Below are 14584 nucleotides of genomic sequence, written 5' to 3'. Positions count from 1 at the left end.
TATACAAAACTAGGCAGATTTTGAGAACCGTGTTCCAGTTTATCAGTTATTTTATTTTGCGTCCTTGGAATATATTGATAGTAAAAATCTGAAAGAAATTTTTACATAACAAAAAAAATTTTATATGTGTAGTAAACGCCGGTCATTCTAAATATATTAGGCAGAAGGTATGAAGCATCAGTAGCGAAATATAATTCATTATCCGAAAATCTTTTTAGCAGACAAAAGTTTGAAATATATATTTCTTATCCGCAAAATATTTACCATTTTTATTAGTAGTACAGAGAATAGAATATGTATTGTGCACATTATGACCACTTTCAATGCCATCCATTCGAATGGTTGCTCAAAAACGTACTTAGAAACCGCGTGCATAAAAGCTTCATGGTATCCTGTGCGTTGTAATAATGTCTTGCCTAAAATATATAAAATAATGAACAACAAGAAAATACAAGACAATAATTAAAATCATACTACGAAAATGGCATCTAAAACTCAAATTTTTGTTCCCTCAGTGAACATATTTGAAGTCGCATAATATTTGTTTATTACTAGAATGCGAAACTAGGCTTATGCGAAACTATATTCTTTGATATCAAACAAAATATGGAAAGTTTCTGTGGTTATGCAAAATACAGTCAGTTAACTATGTGTTAAAGCTTTATCAAAAAAAAACTATGTGTTAAAGCATATATGTTTTGTTTTTGTTTGCAATAGAACGTTGAGCGTTTTTTAAATATTACAAAATGAAATTTATTATAAAATTTGATGAACCTGCTATAGATTGCATTATTTTTTTTTGCACACTTCGGTTTCTTGAATTACATTTCAAATTAATGCTAGGACATTGCCGCCACTTAAAAATTTGCAATAAGCAAAAAGAACACTGTAAACTATTATTTCTACATGCATATGCACTTTTTAATTGCATTGTAATTTTGTATTTCTGGAAGTGGATTATAAAGAACATCAATCCATGTTCTGATTGGCAAAAACTTACATTACTTGGCTGCTATAACATGGTTTTGACATCCGCAATTGTAATATGTAACAATGAAAATCAAAATTTGATTGGTTGTTGGTGTTCTTCTTCTTTTTACGATTCTTTAAGATTGATATGTTTTCAAAATCTCATTACCATTCGAAAAAAAACATAGTGGAAATCGAGCTGGTCCTATCTGAGTTCACCTTTTGTGTCCCTCGGCACCTAACTTGTTTTTGGTCCATAACAAACTACTTACTATTTCAGGTTATCCAATCAACAATACCCAAATTACCCTTACCCGTTCATCTAGTTCGTTACAAGCTTCACTCATAGAGTCATAGATGAAACATTTGTAGTTGTGGACAGTGATACAAGAAGCTCCGGCGACCAGAAAAGTATTGGTGAATATATTCCGGCGAGAACATAGGTCCCCACGTGACACTAGATTTACCTCCCTAAAAGCACAAGTTGAAGAAGCATAGGATAAAAAAATTTGAACATGTGATTTGGTTTTAGGAAGGATATTTGAGAATGTGCTTTGTGAGGCATCATCAGTAGGAGCAAGCAAGCCTAGTCAAATATATTCTTCTCTTTCTCTGCCTTTTCTTTTGTCCACTATAAAACAAACCTCATCGTCCTCTCTTGCCCTACACTCAACAAAACAAACACACTCTCTTCTTCTCAAATTTAAGACTTAAGAGAGAAAAGATATGGTGAAGTTCACTAAGCAGTTTGAGGGACAGCTTGTGCCTGAATGGAAAGACGCCTTTGTCGATTACTCTCAGCTCAAGAAAGAACTCAAGAAAATCCATTTGTTAACCAATGGAGTTGAGAACAAACACACAGAAACTTCTCTCATCAAAACGATCAAGTCTTCTTTAGGAAACCTTTCCCTTTTCGGTAACAAGGAACGGGAACACTCTAGAGCCATCAAAGTACTTTAAAACTAATATCTCTATCCTTTGTGATTTACCTAACAACTATTCATTGTTTTGTATTAATGATTTTGATTTTTTTTAATAGGTTCATAGGAAGCTTGCTTCTTCGGGAAGTAACAGTGACGTGTATGAGACGGAACTTCTGGAGAAGGTTACTGATGATACCCATGCTGCGAAAGAGTTCTTCACGTGTCTGGACACACAGCTTAACAAAGTGAATCAGTTCTACAAGACGAAGGAGAAAGAGTTCTTGGAGAGAGGAGAGTGCTTGAAGAAGCAAATGGAGATACTCATTGAGCTAAAAGATGCTTTTAAACAAAAGCAAGCCAATGGAGAGTCTAGTCAAGAATCAAAAGAAGATGACTCCATATCATGCACCATCCTATGTGGTAATAATAAGATATCACACAAACATATAAAATATTGAATGTTATATGTTTGCATGGATTTCAAGAATTGGTTTACTTAGTTTGCTCTATTTCTTGATGCAGAGGAAGACTCTATTAGGAGCAGAACAGAGCAAACAGAGCTTCAAGAATCTTGCTTAGAGGATTTGGAGAACAATGGGACAGAAGCACTGGAGTCTCCTAGATCAGAAGAACAAATCAAAATCAACAACGAGAACTCGAAGTTGAGGACGGTTTCTGGTCGAGTTTTCAGCTGCCAGGGGAAGAATCTCACGATAAAGATTCCACTGACAAACCCTTCTCGTACATTCTCAGCTATAAGTTACATGATCAAAGAAGATTTGATAAACAAATCATCGTCGAAGAAAAGTGGTCCAGATGGAGTAAACAAGCTAAGAATCAGCAAGAAAAAACTAAGTCACGCGGAGAAGATGATCAAAGGAGCTTTGACAGAACTGTACAAAGGGTTGAATTATCTCAAAACTTACAGAAACTTGAACATGTTAGCCTTCATGAACATTCTCAAAAATTTCGATAAGGTAAGCTTTGAAACAGAGCATTTTTTCAACCATATTTTGTTTCCATTTTTAATTACAAGACCATACTATGATGTTTCAGGTTACTGGAAAACAAATCCTTCCAATATATCTCAAAGTGGTTGAAAGTTCTTACTTCAACAGTTCAGACAAGGTAAATGGAAACTCTACTTTAGATTCTTGTTTTTCATGTCTGTGCAAGCGGAAAATCGACACCTACACTCTTGTCTCTTGTCTTATCACTTTATCTAAAAGTGATTGTAATCTTGGGACATAACAGGTAATAAATCTATCAGACGAAGTTGAAGAGTGGTTCATCAAGCACTTCGCAGGAGAAAATCGCAGAAAGGCAATGAAATATCTGAAACCGCACCACCGTAAAGAGTCTCACTCTGTCACCTTCTTCATTGGTGAGACCTTTTTAACTTTAACATTTTACCTGTAGATTTTGTGACATTTTTATTTGTCAGACCAACCAAAAATAAAAAGTATTTGGACCCCATCACAAAACACATTAGGATTCCACAAATGTAACTTATAGTTTTGTGGGTGGACAACTAAGAGCGTCACATTCTGTTATATTCTCTGTTGCATAACATTATCTTGTCTGCTGAAGAATCTTTGTAATCAAACTTTCTTGTTTGAGATTATATGGGTCTGGTTTAATCTTGTACTTAAATTATAATCTCTATTCAGGTCTATTCACTGGTTGCTTTGTTGCTCTTCTTGCTGGCTACATCATTGTGGCTCACTTGACTGGAATGTATAGAAAATACCCTGAGAACACTTTCTACATGGAAACTGCATATCCTGTACTAAGGCGAGTGATCTAATTAAAATCTTGATGATTATGGTAATCTTCATATATATGAGAAATTAACAAATAGACGTTAATGCAAATTTAATATTTTTGTGTGTTTGCAGCATGTTTGGGCTCTTGTTTCTACATTTATTCTTATATGGTTGCAACATATTTATGTGGCGAAAAGCAAGGATAAACTATAGTTTCATATTCGAACTTGGATCAGAAAATGAGCTCAAGTTCAGAGATGTGTTCTTGATATGTACAGCTTCAATGTCTGTGATAACCGGTGTCATGTTTGCTCATCTCTCGCTTCTCGCAAAAGGTTACTCCTTTGGACAAGTTCAAGTGATCCCTGGACTTTTATTACTGGTAATTAACAAACACTAATCACTCTTCATCATGTGTTTTGCATTTTTTGTAAAGTTGTAATCTAAATATGTTTGGTTATATATTGTCGCGGTTTTGCAGGTCTTCTTCTTAATACTGATTTGTCCCTTAAACATTTTCTGCAAATCAAGTCGTTACCGGCTTATATCAGTCATCAGAAACATTGTCTTTTCACCTCTTTACAAAGTTTTGATGCTTGATTTCTTCATGGCTGATCAACTTTGCAGCCAGGTAATAACATGAGAATCTGATCTTTTACATAAACCCTGAATCAAAATCTGATCTTTGAAAATGGGTTAACTCACAGGTACCGATGCTAAGGAACCTTGAATACATAGCCTGCTACTATATAACAGGTAGCTACGCAACACAGGACTATGGGTATTGTATGAGAGTCAAGTACTACAGAGATCTCGCCTATGCAGTTTCCTTCCTACCATACTACTGGAGAGCAATGCAGGTAAAAATTAAATTAAACATCCTTGCTTCTTCCCCCAAGTTTCTCTTTCTTCTCTCCCAAGTTAGGGTTTCCCCTTTATAAAATACTGAAAAAGACTCTGCCACAGTGTGCAAGGAGGTGGTTTGATGAAGGCGAAACGAGCCACCTAGTGAACTTGGGGAAGTACGTGTCAGCGATGTTAGCAGCTGGAACCAAAGTGGCTTATGAGAAAGAGAGGAGCATTGGTTGGCTCTGCCTTGTGGTGGCTATGTCAAGCATAGCCACAATTTACCAATTGTCTTGGGACTTTGTAAAAGATTGGGGTTTACTTCAACGCAATTCCAACAACCCTTGGCTTAGGAACCAACTCATGCTTCGCCAAAAATATATTTACTACTTCTCCATGGTACAAATCCAAAATCGTTTATCAGCCAAATAACATATGAATCTAGTGAAAATGGTTTTTATTATCCTCTGATGTTCTGTTTTTAGGTTCTAAATCTTGTTCTGAGGTTGGCATGGCTACAAACAGTTTTACACTCAAGTTTTGAGCATGTGGATTACAGAGTTACAGGATTATTCTTGGCTGCTCTTGAAGTTATTAGGAGAGGACATTGGAACTTTTACAGGTAAAGTTAATCTCTATTTCAAGTTTTTTTTTTGGGGTATCTGATTCAAGATTAAATGTACTGATGCTTGTGTGGGCAAAATAACAAAACCATTGTTGCAGATTGGAGAATGAGCATCTAAATAATGCAGGGAAGTTTCGAGCTGTGAAGACAGTACCACTTCCTTTTAGAGAAGTTGATGAAGAAGACTGATCTGATGGAATAGATTATCATTATTATTAGTAGCTTTGTCAAAGATATGAAAGAACACGAGAAGAAAAAGAAGGGAGCAGAAGAGGATTTGTTATTTTCTTGATCAACCATGTATTTGTGATCTGATCAAGAATCTTTTAAATAATTATTGTTATTATTATTCTTGTCCGAAAATTGATGTAACTATAAAGAATCTTATTTCTCCCTTCTTTCCTCATTGTTCTTCATAAATAAAAAATTAAAAGGAGAAATACGAAAAGAGTTTGTCTTATTTTCTTGGGAAAATTGTTTTTTTAGGCCAAAAAAATAATAACTATGTCCTATTAGGCTAATCTCATATATTTTATGTCTTCTTACTCTAAATATTTTCAAAATGGCAACAGTGCCCTTAATTTCAATTAAAAATTGAAAATTACAATTAATAAAACAATTATTAAATATTAAAATCTAATTTTAAACTAAATAATGAAAAAAATATTAAAAATCCCCCCCAAAAAAACTAAAGTTCGAATTTTTTTTCTCAAAGGGATCGATTGATCCCGTAAGCAACAGTTCCATCTGAACCGGTCGATCCTGATAAATTTATCTAGAACAGCAAAAATATGTGGAGCATATACTGATCGGCCAAGCTCATGTCAGTCGATCGATCGCGTCTTCAGGTTCGATCGATCTCGTGCCTAGGTAAGTCTTCCAAATCGATTTACTGGTTTTCGTTGGTTAAATCTGGTTTGATTTTCACTTGATTTGAACCGAACAAACACGAGATGAACTCTGAAAACTTGATTTCTAATTAATCAAACCTATTTTTCTCTTCTCCTTGAAGAACAAAAGGGAGAAGAAGATGGTGTGAGAAGAAGTTTCCAAATCGATGTTTTAATTTTTTAACTTTAAAAGTTGATTTTATAAATCATGATTTTCTTTAAAAAAATCGATTTAATAAATATAAGGAAGCAGAATATTTCTAAATATTCTCTTTCCATATTTTTGGAACTGATTATCTTTATTCGTAGAATCTGTATTCTACACAATAAACATGTTTGAAATCGATTTCTACTAGTTTTAGATTTATAGTAATGTGTAGATTTCGATTTCTACAGGTTTTAGATTTATAGTAATGTGTAGATTCCGGATTCTATAGATTTTAGAACGATAGATTAAGCGCGGAATGTGTTTTCCAAATATTTTTAGATTACTATTATTTACGTAGATCATGTATTCTAAACATATTGGATTCAATGAAAAAAAATGGATTACATGTTCTACTATGTAGAATGTCAATTCTACTTTTTGTAGAACAAAATATGAAATTATGATTTAAACACTTTTAGAACTAGAAAAAAATACCAATAAGTTGATATAGGTATTTCATCAGTAGTTACTATTTTTTTATTTTTTTGTTTGTAAAACTATTTATTTGATTTATTTTGAAAAATATTAAAGGGTATTAAAAGAAAAAAGTGTAAAAAAAAAAGAAATTAGCGTAATAGGACATACTTATCATTTTTTTGCCTTAAAAAAACAATTTCCCCTTTCTTCTTTAGAATTGCCAGTTAATTATTTTGTAACTTCAAGGTTGTAGTGTTAATATTTAAGATAGCCAATGCAAATCTCAATTGGCGAGAGAAATATGTGCTGAAAATTAGAACATACCTTTTAAAAATTAATATTACTTTAATTTCATGTTTCTAATTGAAATGACATAAAAGTATATATGATATCTATGTTATTATAATATTAAAATATTTTGTACTGAAAATTAGGTTATTTACAAAAGTAAACTAAGATTTTGTTGACAAAAAAAAAACACTAAGGTTTTAAAAAACAAATAAAAACTATGATTTTGCCAATCAATAATTACAAAACAGTGTTATAATGATTTTGGTCGGGCAGAAAGATTAAAACTTATGTCTAGCTGAGGTGGCGAGATCTGAGACGTTGAAACGGAGAAAATCAACGGCGACCGTTCCTCCGTCCTAGACCTAACCACTATCTTACCTTCGATAGAGACAACACGAAGACAATGACGCTAAACATGGCGAATACGGTGGCCGGTTTATCTCCGGTTATCGCTCCAATTTATTGTCCGATTACCAACCGGAAGCCAATCAGTTTCTACAAGCCGCATCTTCTCTCGTACAAACAAAGCCTTATATCGTCTCTACACAGGTCCTAAGCTTAACTCTCTCTCTCTTCTCCATCACGTTTCCTTTCGTGGGTCTCATCTCAACTTCTCTTACCTTCACGAAAATCTCCTAAAGACTCATCCTTTTGTTGTTTCTCCAGTTCGAGAACTGCTCGCGTGATAGAGGTGCCACGCAAGCAAAGGAACCGGTCGTGTTCTGTTTGTTGGTCTCTGACTGATGAAGAAGAATCAAAGGGTTCCTCAGAGGTAGTTCAATGAAGTAGGGTCTTAATGGTGTTTGTGTCTCTTGTCTGAGACTTTGGTATTGTTGTTTGTTATGGTAGGGACAGGTTGCTTCGGTAGATATTAAACTACCAAGAAGAAGTTTGCTTGTGGAATTCAGTTGCAACTCATGCGGAGAAAGAACAAAGCGGCTTATCAATCGGCTGGCCTATGAACGTGGCCTTGTCTTTGTCCAGGTAATACTTTGCTCCTGTTTTCTTGAATATGATCAACTTGTGAACACCACATGTTTGGTTAGATGTCCAAGAGTCAAAACAAAAGATTGTCATTTGGTTTGATTGTCTTCCTTTGGCAGTGTGGTGGATGTCTTCAGCATCATCAACTGGTTGACAATCTCGGTCTCATTGTTGAGTACGACTTCCGCCAAGAAACCTCTAAGGATTTGGGTATCGATCAAGTTTGATAAAGCTTGAATCAGTTTTGTTCTTTTTTATCTCAGATATGTTATGATAACAAGTAAAGCTATGTTCCACAAAGAATACAACAGAAGAAAAGTATTATTTTTGAATTAATGTGTTGGTATATACATGGGAAAATGTAGTGATAGAAAAGAGAGCTAGAAATTTTAGGCTGTCATGGCCATCAGAAAGATAATTCCCAACCACATTCCTACTATTCCTTCCTAATGATTGAATGTGAAGCCATTTTGTTGAGATGGAAGGTGCAGGAAACAATTGGTAAAAGTATCGTTATGCTTTTAGTTTTAGGGCATTTTCCCAATAATAAACAGCTTTTTAATCAACTAGTATCAAGGCATAACATAACCCACTTTTTAACAAATAAGATTATATATCCCAGAACTCGATAGAAAGTGTGCATTAACATTACAATAAACCAACCTGGTCTTCAGACGGTAACAAAGGACAGTGGACATAAATATACAATTCTGAACACATCAGATGCAAAAGTTGTACCGTGGTTTGGCTCCGTCAAAGATACGTGAACACTGAAGATTTGGAGGTAAGCTTCTACAGACAGAAGAAGGGTAAGATTTGATGCATCTTGTTGAGGAGTTTCGACGGATGATGATGATGGTGATGATCGGTAGGAGCCGGTGGATCTGAGTCCTTGTCTTTCTTCTTTCTCCTCAGCTGGAAAAACTGTTGCATTGTCTGAGCACATTCTGATTCCAGAACTCCTCGCCGGATTGTCATCTTTGGATGGAACGGGTGAACTGGAGGCGGTGGCTTTTCTGAAACTTCTGATCCATTTCCTTCGCCTCCAGGGAACAGCCTGAAACGTAATCATGTTCAACGATTTTGACTCTGCAATGTTCCATAACAACATTTCTCAGTTCCAGAAGTTACCTGATCCAGCTGCCATCTGCTCCGAGAAGCTTATTGGGAGCACCCCACACAAGAGTGTTGACCCTTGCTTGAAGTATTGCTCCCGCACACATTGGACATGGTTCTAGTGTTACATAAAGTGTTGTATCCTGTTGGAAGAATAGGCAAGTCAAAGATACACGTATCAAAACCCTGACTAGTAATCGTTGAGATCGCTTTTATTTTAACTTGCTAAAACTTGAACTCTTATGCTCATATACTATTCCTGCTATTGCAATGTAACAAATGTGTATATTTCCCCACACCCATGAGGGAAGGTGTTTAAGAGAGCGAGAAAGAAAAGTTTACCGCAAGCCTCCATGAACGAAGTGCTTTGGAACCCTCTCGAATGCAAATCATTTCTGCATGGGCGGTTGAATCCCGAAGATCTTCCACCCTGAAACACAAGACTATATGAATCCAGCAGAAAAGTATTGAATGAAAAAGGAGTTGACAGAAAATTAAACTTACAAGTTATAACCTCGAGCGATAATCTTCCCGTCATGCACAAGCACAGCCCCTACAGGTACTTCCCACATATCAGCAGCTTTCTTAGCTTCTACTAACGCTTCCTTCATGAATATTTCATCAACTGTTCGCCTATCAGCTTCTACTCTGTATGCTTCTTCCCATTCTTCAAAACTGTCCCTCACAACCTGTTTGTTCCTCTGAAGTTTCCTTTGTGTCAACGGGGAGCCTGTCGATGTGGAACCTGTTTCTTCCTGGGATTTTGCACTTAGAGGCTGTTGTTGTTCCACCTGCCCTCTTAAGCTACTACTGCCAGATACCATGCTGGGAAGGGATTTTGAAGGTTCCTTTTCAACAGGAGACCTTATGCTGCGAGCTGGAAATATTAACGGCTTTTCTTCTGCATCCATTTCAGGAACACGAGGCTGGTAGCGTCTTCCTCCTCCCATAGTCACGTTTTGACCGGTGGATACCTCGGTGGGACTAGATTCTGATGGATCCTTGATAGCAGGAGATCTTATCAGGTTTCGACTAGGCAGTCTCATTGGCACCTCTGTCGAAGCTGTTTCAGAAAGCCAAAATTCAAATTCTCTACCTTCATCATCTTCATCCACGCCACCAATTTGATTATCAGATGTGGAAGGCATGCGATAAGATGTAGAGCCACCTTTTAATACTGTGGATGGTGGTGAAGAGACTACACCTTCATGCCTGCCAGATTGCTGCTTCCGCTCCGTAGCATCAGAAGATTCAAATTGGCTCCTTGACGAAGTTTGACTAACTTCTAACTGATCTGGGAGAGCAGCTTCTTGTGGCGAAACTCTTTCCGCTTTTGAGTTATCCTCACTGCTTCCGTCATGCTCACGCCCAGAAAACCATGTTGCACTGCTAACTGACTCGTTGGGTGAACTCTTTCCAGTGGGCTTTGCACTCGAGGTCGGGCTTCCAGCTCGTGAGCCCCACCTTAGCCGAGCAATATCAGCGATAACGCTCCACAAGGACCTGCCATTTCTTTTTAAAATAGCATTTCCCTCTGCTGCATTGCCTTCTGTGGGTACTGGCTGAGGAGTTCCCTGAGCAGAATCCGTGACCCACATTTCATCTGAAGGTCCCTTTGCTCCTGAACCACCAGATGAACGCCTTGAGTCCCGCCTCTTCAACTGATTACTTTCAGCTCTTCGCTCCTCAGTCTCTGAATTTGATACTTCATGCTTGGCCTTTTTCACAAACTCCCCAATAAATTTCTCTGATGACTGTTCCAACCGTTGGGCAGAACCTAGAGCATCTTCCTGTGTTGTAAATCTCATCCGTTCTCCAGCAGACTGACTATTAACAATAGCTCCTGCTCCTCCTGGATGTTCAAAGGCTGTTGGATAACCAGTTTCTGATGTTCCCTGAGAACTTTCTTGAATGAAAGCTCCACCACTTCCATAACTTTTTCCTGAGCCTCTGCTTACTAGCTGAGAAGTAGGAGGAATCAGTGTTGTTTCAGATCCTCTCATCTCCTCTGAAACCAAATCTACCAGCTGCATTCTGTTTCCAGATACCAAAGTCAAAGATGATTGTGAACTGGAGGGCTCTTCAGACAGCTTTTCTTGAAAACTTTGCAACCCTATGGCCTTTTGACCTTCTTTTGTCGAGTTAGCACCGCTTTTTCCTGCTTTGCTGTCCATCTGCACAGTTGTAGTACTTTCTTGACCAATTAGCCTCTTCTCAGATTTTCTCTCAATTTCTGTATACCTTACTACATCACTAGTATGAGATACAGACACTGAAGTTCTATCAGATTGTATCAGTTCAATGGGATAATCTTGCTGTCTCCCTTCTGATTGCAATCCAGAAACCACGCCAGCATTTACTTCGTGGTTTCTAATCTGTTCTTCGCTTTGCGAGACATAAGTATTTTTGATGTTTGTGTTATAGATTTCTGAACTTCCAGAGAAGCGCTCAGTACTCGTCCCCATACCCGCTTGCATAGATATCCTTTCCTCCACCGGAGGTTGCCGATTATTTATCGGTTTTGGAACATTTTGGCGTACATGTATACCTTCCTCCTGGCTACTGCTATATTTGGTTCTCCTGCGCATCTCAGACACTCTTTCCTCACAGCTATAACGAGCACCAAATCTTTCCTTCAGTTGCTGCTGAGAATTCTCAATATTTTCTCTTTCAGAATCATTAACAATAGAGTGGACTCTCTCGTCCTCCCTTTCACCAAAGATCTTTTGATTTTGGGAATTCGTCTCCACATCGTTAACATGGATCTCATGAATTTCCAAATCTTCTTCATAATTTCCCGTCGACTCAGACACTCTGTTACCAGTTTGACTAATCTGCTTTCTTCTTCTTCTCTGGTTCGTAGTCACTGCCCGGTTTGAATTTTCCCCTTCCTCAAATACCTGCTTGCCATAGCTCGAACTCTCGTCCCTCTTTCTCCTCGAATGCATCTCAGAGACTTCCTTTCTAGATTTCATTCCTTTGGCTGACTGTTCAAAAAACTTCTTCTCAGAACTTCTCAAGTTCTCGCGACGAAACTCCACATCCTCCTCTTCTTCATCCTCAGCTTCACTCTCGAAATCCCCTGAAGAAGCAAGAGAATAATACGATGAACAACTGGAACTCTTTGTCCTTGTTGGTCGAACTTCTCCTTCTTCCTTCCTCCTAATAGTTTCCCCACCAGTAACCAACTTAGCACCACGCTGAGTCTCACTCTCCAGCTGAGACTTTTTCTTCCTCCCACCACAATGCTCACACTCATATTTTTTCTCCTCTAACTTCACATTCTCTCTAACCCCATTTCGCCTATACTCCTGCCTACCAAATCCTTGAGGTCTCTCCACTCCCTCCCTCTTAACTCTACCAAAAGTATCAACCTTTCCATACCTAACTTTCCTCTTCTCTTCAACTCTACTACAGTTTCTACCCTCATCTACCAGTTCCTCACTCAAAAACGAAATCATAGCCTCTACATCATCTTCACAACACTCATTCGATTCATCCGAAACCCTAACCCTAAACCTTCGATTTCTTCTTGCGACGCCACAAGAAGGATAAACCTCAGAATCACAACAATGCAAATCGTCCTCACAACGACTCCCACCCACACCAACACCAATCATCAACCTCCTAGGCCACTGAATAAGCGTGGATTGTCTGAGGCCATAGAGCACGAATCCAGGGTTTATCGACACCTTAGGCTTCACAAAGGAGGGTGGTGAGTACGAGCAGCCGCAACAGCGCGAGAGAGAAGCGGCGCAGCAACATCTCGGAGACGGTTTCGCGAGTCGGTAAGATTCAGATCTCTCGGGGACCAAGGAGCAGTAACCATGGTGATTCCTCGGCCACAGAACTGAGTTTGTGTATGTGTTGAACATTATTGGCGAAGATGAGGTAACTCGTTAAGCAGAGAAGGAGGAGGAGACCATTGTTGTGATCTCGATGATAAGAGATTTTACATGGGAAAGTAAGTGGGGGATTTGATTTTGCAGAGGAAGACGACAATTAGCGAGTCATTATAAAAAACCAGCTCTGTACGACTCAGTTGGTAAAACCTGAATCTGACCGAGTCCAAATTGAGTATACTCTGGGCTTTTTTATTAGGCCTTTTTAATATATTGGGCCGTATTAGAGGTCGGAAAAAGATATGGAACCGGTTAAGTCGAAAATCGAACCTCTGGTGTAATTTGTAAATATATTTTGTTTTTGTTATTCAGCCCTTTACAAAAATATTCAATCTTGCAAAATTTAACATTTATACAAAAATGGTACTAGAAACTACCACTTCTTGTTTTTTTTTTTTTTTTTTTTTTTGGTCAACTTGGTATTTGCTTATCAAGAATTGTTCATAATGTGTTAGGGTCTTTAACTTGTACACCAACATCTATGAACTTGTCCATGAAGGACTTGTTTGTAAGATTATATATATATAATGTAATAATTTTGTTGTGTAATAGTCTAATAGACTAAAACTTAAGTGTTTAGTTTAAATAGATCAATATTACCAATGTCGGGTGTTAGGTTTTTATGGTCAAATTTTGATAGACCAAAACATATTATGGTCAGCATTGCCTGATTAAGAAAGGGCGAACATCTGTTTATGTCAGAGAATTGCGTTATGGAACAGCCGAAGATTATAGATCAGAGTTCCAGTACAGAGATAGCCAGTTGTTGCATCAAAGACTTTTCTCTTCGTTGCTCTTTCAAGATTGCCAATAGTCCTCAAAGTTATACTGTCATTCTTAGAGAAATAAGAGTGTATATGGAAGTTACATACGCTTTGGTTCAGTCCTGTTAACACTTCATAATTTGGATTCTTGAATCCAATAGGACATCTTGTGAAATGCCAATAATTTCAGCTATTTCGTACTGTGATGTCAAAACTAGCTTTACTAAGTGATTTTAAACATGGGAATTTTTAGAGAATGGGGAAAAAAGCTGTGATTACAACTGAGAATTTAACTCTTTACCCGCGGGTCTCGCACTGTTTGATCCACGGCAGAGCGGGTGCGGGTCGGCCAATTCAAAAGATTTAACGTGCGGATGCGGGTGCGGTTGAGCCGTTTTTAAACAGGGTCGATGCGGATCAGCCGAATTTGAATCGCGGATACCCACCAACCCGCAAAAAATAAAAAAAAAATCTGTAAAAAAATATTTCGTAAAAAATATTTAAAATATTTAAAAATTATATAATTTTAATTATAAATATTTAATTATAAATATTTTTATAAAAAATAATTAATATATAATTAAAATAATTATTTTATTTAAATTTATATTACATGCGGGTCTTGTTGATTACCCGCAAATCTAAGCAGGACGGGTGCAGGTATACGATTTTTTCTTCGCGGGTCGAAATTTTGAGTCAAAATAAATGAATCGACCCGCGGGTTAGCGGGTCAAGCGGGACGGGTCGATCCGCGAACCCATCTCTAGCTGTGATACATCTTTCTTAGTGAAGAAGAGAATTAATGGGTTCATAAGGCAAAATCAATTCAGATTCCTAAAGAGCAAGAGCAATCTAAAACCAAAACTTATGTTGGTTCTGTGAT

General features: G+C 37.5%; 3 protein-coding genes across 4 annotated transcripts; 2 read left to right on the top strand and 1 right to left on the bottom strand.

The window, feature by feature from the left end:
- The first annotated feature begins 1620 nt into the window (after positions 1-1620).
- LOC106440163 (phosphate transporter PHO1 homolog 1-like) lies at positions 1621-5589 on the top strand. The gene is made up of 12 exons (XM_013881762.3): positions 1621-1920; positions 2009-2312; positions 2415-2869; positions 2949-3020; positions 3147-3276; positions 3563-3686; positions 3791-4040; positions 4140-4289; positions 4366-4518; positions 4625-4903; positions 4990-5126; positions 5228-5589. Exons 1-12 carry the CDS (start codon positions 1696-1698, stop codon positions 5316-5318), a joined length of 2370 nt encoding a protein of 789 aa, XP_013737216.1. The 5' UTR covers positions 1621-1695; the 3' UTR covers positions 5319-5589.
- A 1587-nt stretch (positions 5590-7176) lies between these two features.
- Positions 7177-8255, top strand: LOC106440166 (mitochondrial protein import protein ZIM17). 2 transcript variants are annotated; one of them, XM_013881770.3, is made up of 4 exons: positions 7177-7484; positions 7602-7707; positions 7791-7919; positions 8039-8255. In XM_013881770.3, the coding sequence occupies exons 1-4, from the start codon at positions 7339-7341 to the stop codon at positions 8144-8146; spliced, it is 489 nt and encodes a 162-aa protein (XP_013737224.1). In that variant the 5' UTR covers positions 7177-7338; the 3' UTR covers positions 8147-8255. The 2 variants fall into 2 exon arrangements, with proteins under 2 accessions (XP_013737224.1, XP_013737223.1); XM_013881769.3 differs by having other exon boundaries at positions 7198-7484; positions 7785-7919.
- Positions 8256-8512: 257 nt separating this feature from the next.
- Positions 8513-13070, bottom strand: LOC106440162 (tRNA(adenine(34)) deaminase, chloroplastic). Its single transcript, XM_022696055.2, has 4 exons — positions 9540-13070; positions 9378-9465; positions 9051-9178; positions 8513-8976 (listed from the first exon to the last, which is right to left on the bottom strand). The coding sequence occupies exons 1-4, from the start codon at positions 12908-12910 to the stop codon at positions 8712-8714; spliced, it is 3852 nt and encodes a 1283-aa protein (XP_022551776.2). The 5' UTR covers positions 12911-13070; the 3' UTR covers positions 8513-8711.
- Between the last annotated feature and the right edge of the window lie 1514 nt (positions 13071-14584).

Source organism: Brassica napus, chromosome C2 (assembly GCF_020379485.1).
Source record: "Brassica napus cultivar Da-Ae chromosome C2, Da-Ae, whole genome shotgun sequence".
In the NCBI taxonomy this organism is placed as follows: domain Eukaryota; kingdom Viridiplantae; phylum Streptophyta; class Magnoliopsida; order Brassicales; family Brassicaceae; genus Brassica; species Brassica napus.
Note: the sequence above shows the minus strand (reverse complement) of the source record. Positions and strands in the feature narration are given on the sequence as shown.